Source organism: Oratosquilla oratoria, chromosome 4 (assembly GCF_046742065.1).
Source record: "Oratosquilla oratoria isolate Oo_2021 chromosome 4, ASM4674206v1, whole genome shotgun sequence".
Lineage (NCBI taxonomy): Eukaryota > Metazoa > Arthropoda > Malacostraca > Stomatopoda > Squillidae > Oratosquilla > Oratosquilla oratoria.
In genome coordinates, this window is record NC_134780.1 from 73,071,511 (window position 1) to 73,074,010 (window position 2,500).

The 2,500-nt window shown below is 40.4% G+C and overlaps 2 protein-coding genes across 2 annotated transcripts in view; one reads left to right on the forward strand and one right to left on the reverse strand.

Annotated features, from left to right (window-relative positions):
• Positions 1–2,500, forward strand: part of LOC143024351 (uncharacterized) — a 494,038-nt gene that overhangs the window by 31,723 nt on the left and 459,815 nt on the right. The gene's annotated exons all lie outside the window — the stretch shown is intronic.
• LOC143024560 (general transcription factor II-I repeat domain-containing protein 2B-like) lies at positions 472–1,956 on the reverse strand. The gene has a single exon (XM_076183372.1). The coding sequence runs from the start codon at positions 1,954–1,956 to the stop codon at positions 472–474; it is 1,485 nt and encodes a 494-aa protein (XP_076039487.1).

The following is a 2,500-nucleotide window of genomic DNA, read 5'->3' on the forward strand; positions in this document are numbered from 1 at the left end:
CATTAACCCATTAAACTCCGATGACAAGATGTCTTGTCATTTGGTCAAATAAAACAAAAAATCATAAAACACCAAAATGTTTGATCAAACACCAGAAAAATAGGACGTCAATCTTGTCATCGGAGTTTAATGGGTTAATTCGTATGAAATGTTAGGGGAAAGTGTCCGTTGACTAGAGCAGGGGTCACCAAACTTTTTTCACTGCGGGCCGGATAACTGAAAGAATGACGAGCGCGGGCCGCATAATCATTCTGTTCAATACTTGCAAGCCAGAACGAAAGCTCTGGGAAAAAAGACGAAAAACTAAGTTTAGCATTCCATGTGTGAGTGGCGTGCAATGCACAAAAAACAAAAACAACCAACATGTTTATTTACTAAAAAGTTATCAAAGAAGCGACGTTAGCAAAAAGATAGTTACATCAGACATAGTGTGCACATATCCGAATCTTACAAACTAAGCAGCAAAAAAGGTTAGTGAGATTTGTGAAACTGACGTTTGGCTTTCAAGATATCATCAATGTTTGGTTTGGAATTGCTGCATCCAATCAAGAGAATTGCTTTCAAATGTTCATCAGTCAATCGCGTTCGATGTGTTGACTTCACATACTTCATTTTTGAAAATGTTTGCTCACAGACATAAGTTGTTCCAAACACTGATGCCATACCAGCGGCAAAGTTCTTCAGTTTCGGAAAGTCATCATCAGGTAAGCAGCGGTAAAATGCAACAAGTTTTCCTTCTCTGTGCTTCTCTCTCAACAAGTCATTTGCTTGCAAATCAATGAGCTCCATCTGTAGTTCAACTGGCACATCATCAAGGTTACAATCAAACGGATTCTGGAACAGAAGAATGTCACTCTCAATTCTGTCAAGATCTGAAAATCTCTTCAAAAAATGCTCCTTCAAGTCACGAATAATCTTTTTCGGAAAATCGAGGTTGACATCTTCGGCGATTGTAGCGCAAAACTCTTTGAAACAGTGAAAATGAGAAAAGTTTTCTCTTTCCAGTTGTGCTTCAAACAATGACAGCTTTTTCCGAAATCCTTTGACGATTCTGTAGAGATCACAGACGAGGTTATCCTTTCCCTGAAGTTTCAAGTTCAGTTCATTCATGTCGGATGTGATGTCGACCAAAAATGATAAATTTGACAGCCAGGTAGGATCTGACAGCTGTGGATCAGCTCTATCTTTTTCAGTGAGAAAAACATCTATTTCGTTTCGGAGGTTGTAAAAACGGAACAGGAGTTTACCGCAGCTGACCCACCTCACTGCTGTGTGATAAGGCAAGTCACAGAAATCAGAATCAATTTCTTCAAGAAAAGCCTGGAACTGACGGTGATTGAGTGCATGTCCCCGAATGAAGTTCACAGCAGAAACGATTGGTTTCAGTACACAAGAAATACCTAAGTCTTTCCCACAGAGTGCTTGCTGATGTATGATGCAGTGTATGAACAGAGCGCCCGGAATTTGCAAATCTTCCAACTGAGTCCTGATCTGCCCCACCAGACCCTTCCTCACTCCAGCCATGTTTTTTCCTCCATCAACTGTAACACCTCGAAGCTGATTCCACTGAAGGCTATAGTCATGCAAAAAAATTTGCACTTCCATGAAAATGTCTTTTCCAGTTGTTGTTCCATGCATGCTGCAAACGGATGCCAACTCTTTCGTTATCTGAAAGTCCAAATTGACACCACGAATGAACACGAGAAGTTGTGACGTACACGAGAGATCAGTAGACTCATCCAGCGCCAGAGAATACCACAACAAGTTCCAAGCTTTCTCGCGTATCTGTAGCACTATGTTCTCTCCAAGTTCTTCTGTTCTCCGCACAACTGAACTTGTCGAAAGGCTGATTCTTCCAAACAAATCGGCTTTCTCAGGACACAAGTCATTTGCTGCTTCCATCATACACTCTTTGATGAAGTTGCCATCAGTAAACGGTTTTCCTCGTTCTGCCATCTTATGCACTATTTTGTAACTTGTACGAGTGACAGATTAATTTTCAGCAAACTTTCTCGTGAAGAGATTTCTTTGAGTTTCTAAACAACGTTTCATGGAGTCATATTTCTCAGAGCGTAACTTTCCAGAAAACTTTGATTATGTTGATAGATGTTTTGTTTCATAGTGACGCCGAAGATTGTACTCTTTCAAAACGGCAACACTTTCGCTGCATATTACGCAACTAGCTTTCTGGTCATTTGTTTCCACAAAAAAGGACTTTACTCCACATTCTTCATTGAAAACGCGACACTCGGCGTCCACTTTTCTTTCCCTAGTAGCCATAATGAAGGGTGAAGAAAACGGAATCTGAAAATGAAAAAGACATTGAATTAAAAACATAATTAAAATCATGTTGAAACACAAGAAAAACAGAGGATTCAGGGGTCACTGGTGAAGCTACGGCTCACCAAAGGTAGGGGAGAGCTGGGAGAAATGGGACGCCAAATTTTACTCTTCCAAAAATGTCTCTCATCTTTCATGGAAGAGTTGCAGCTGCAGCTTA

Coding starts and splice junctions, on each gene's coding strand:
- LOC143024560 (XM_076183372.1), bottom strand. CDS start 1,956: ATGGCAGAACGAGGAAAACCGTTTACTGATGGCAACTTCATCAAAGAG.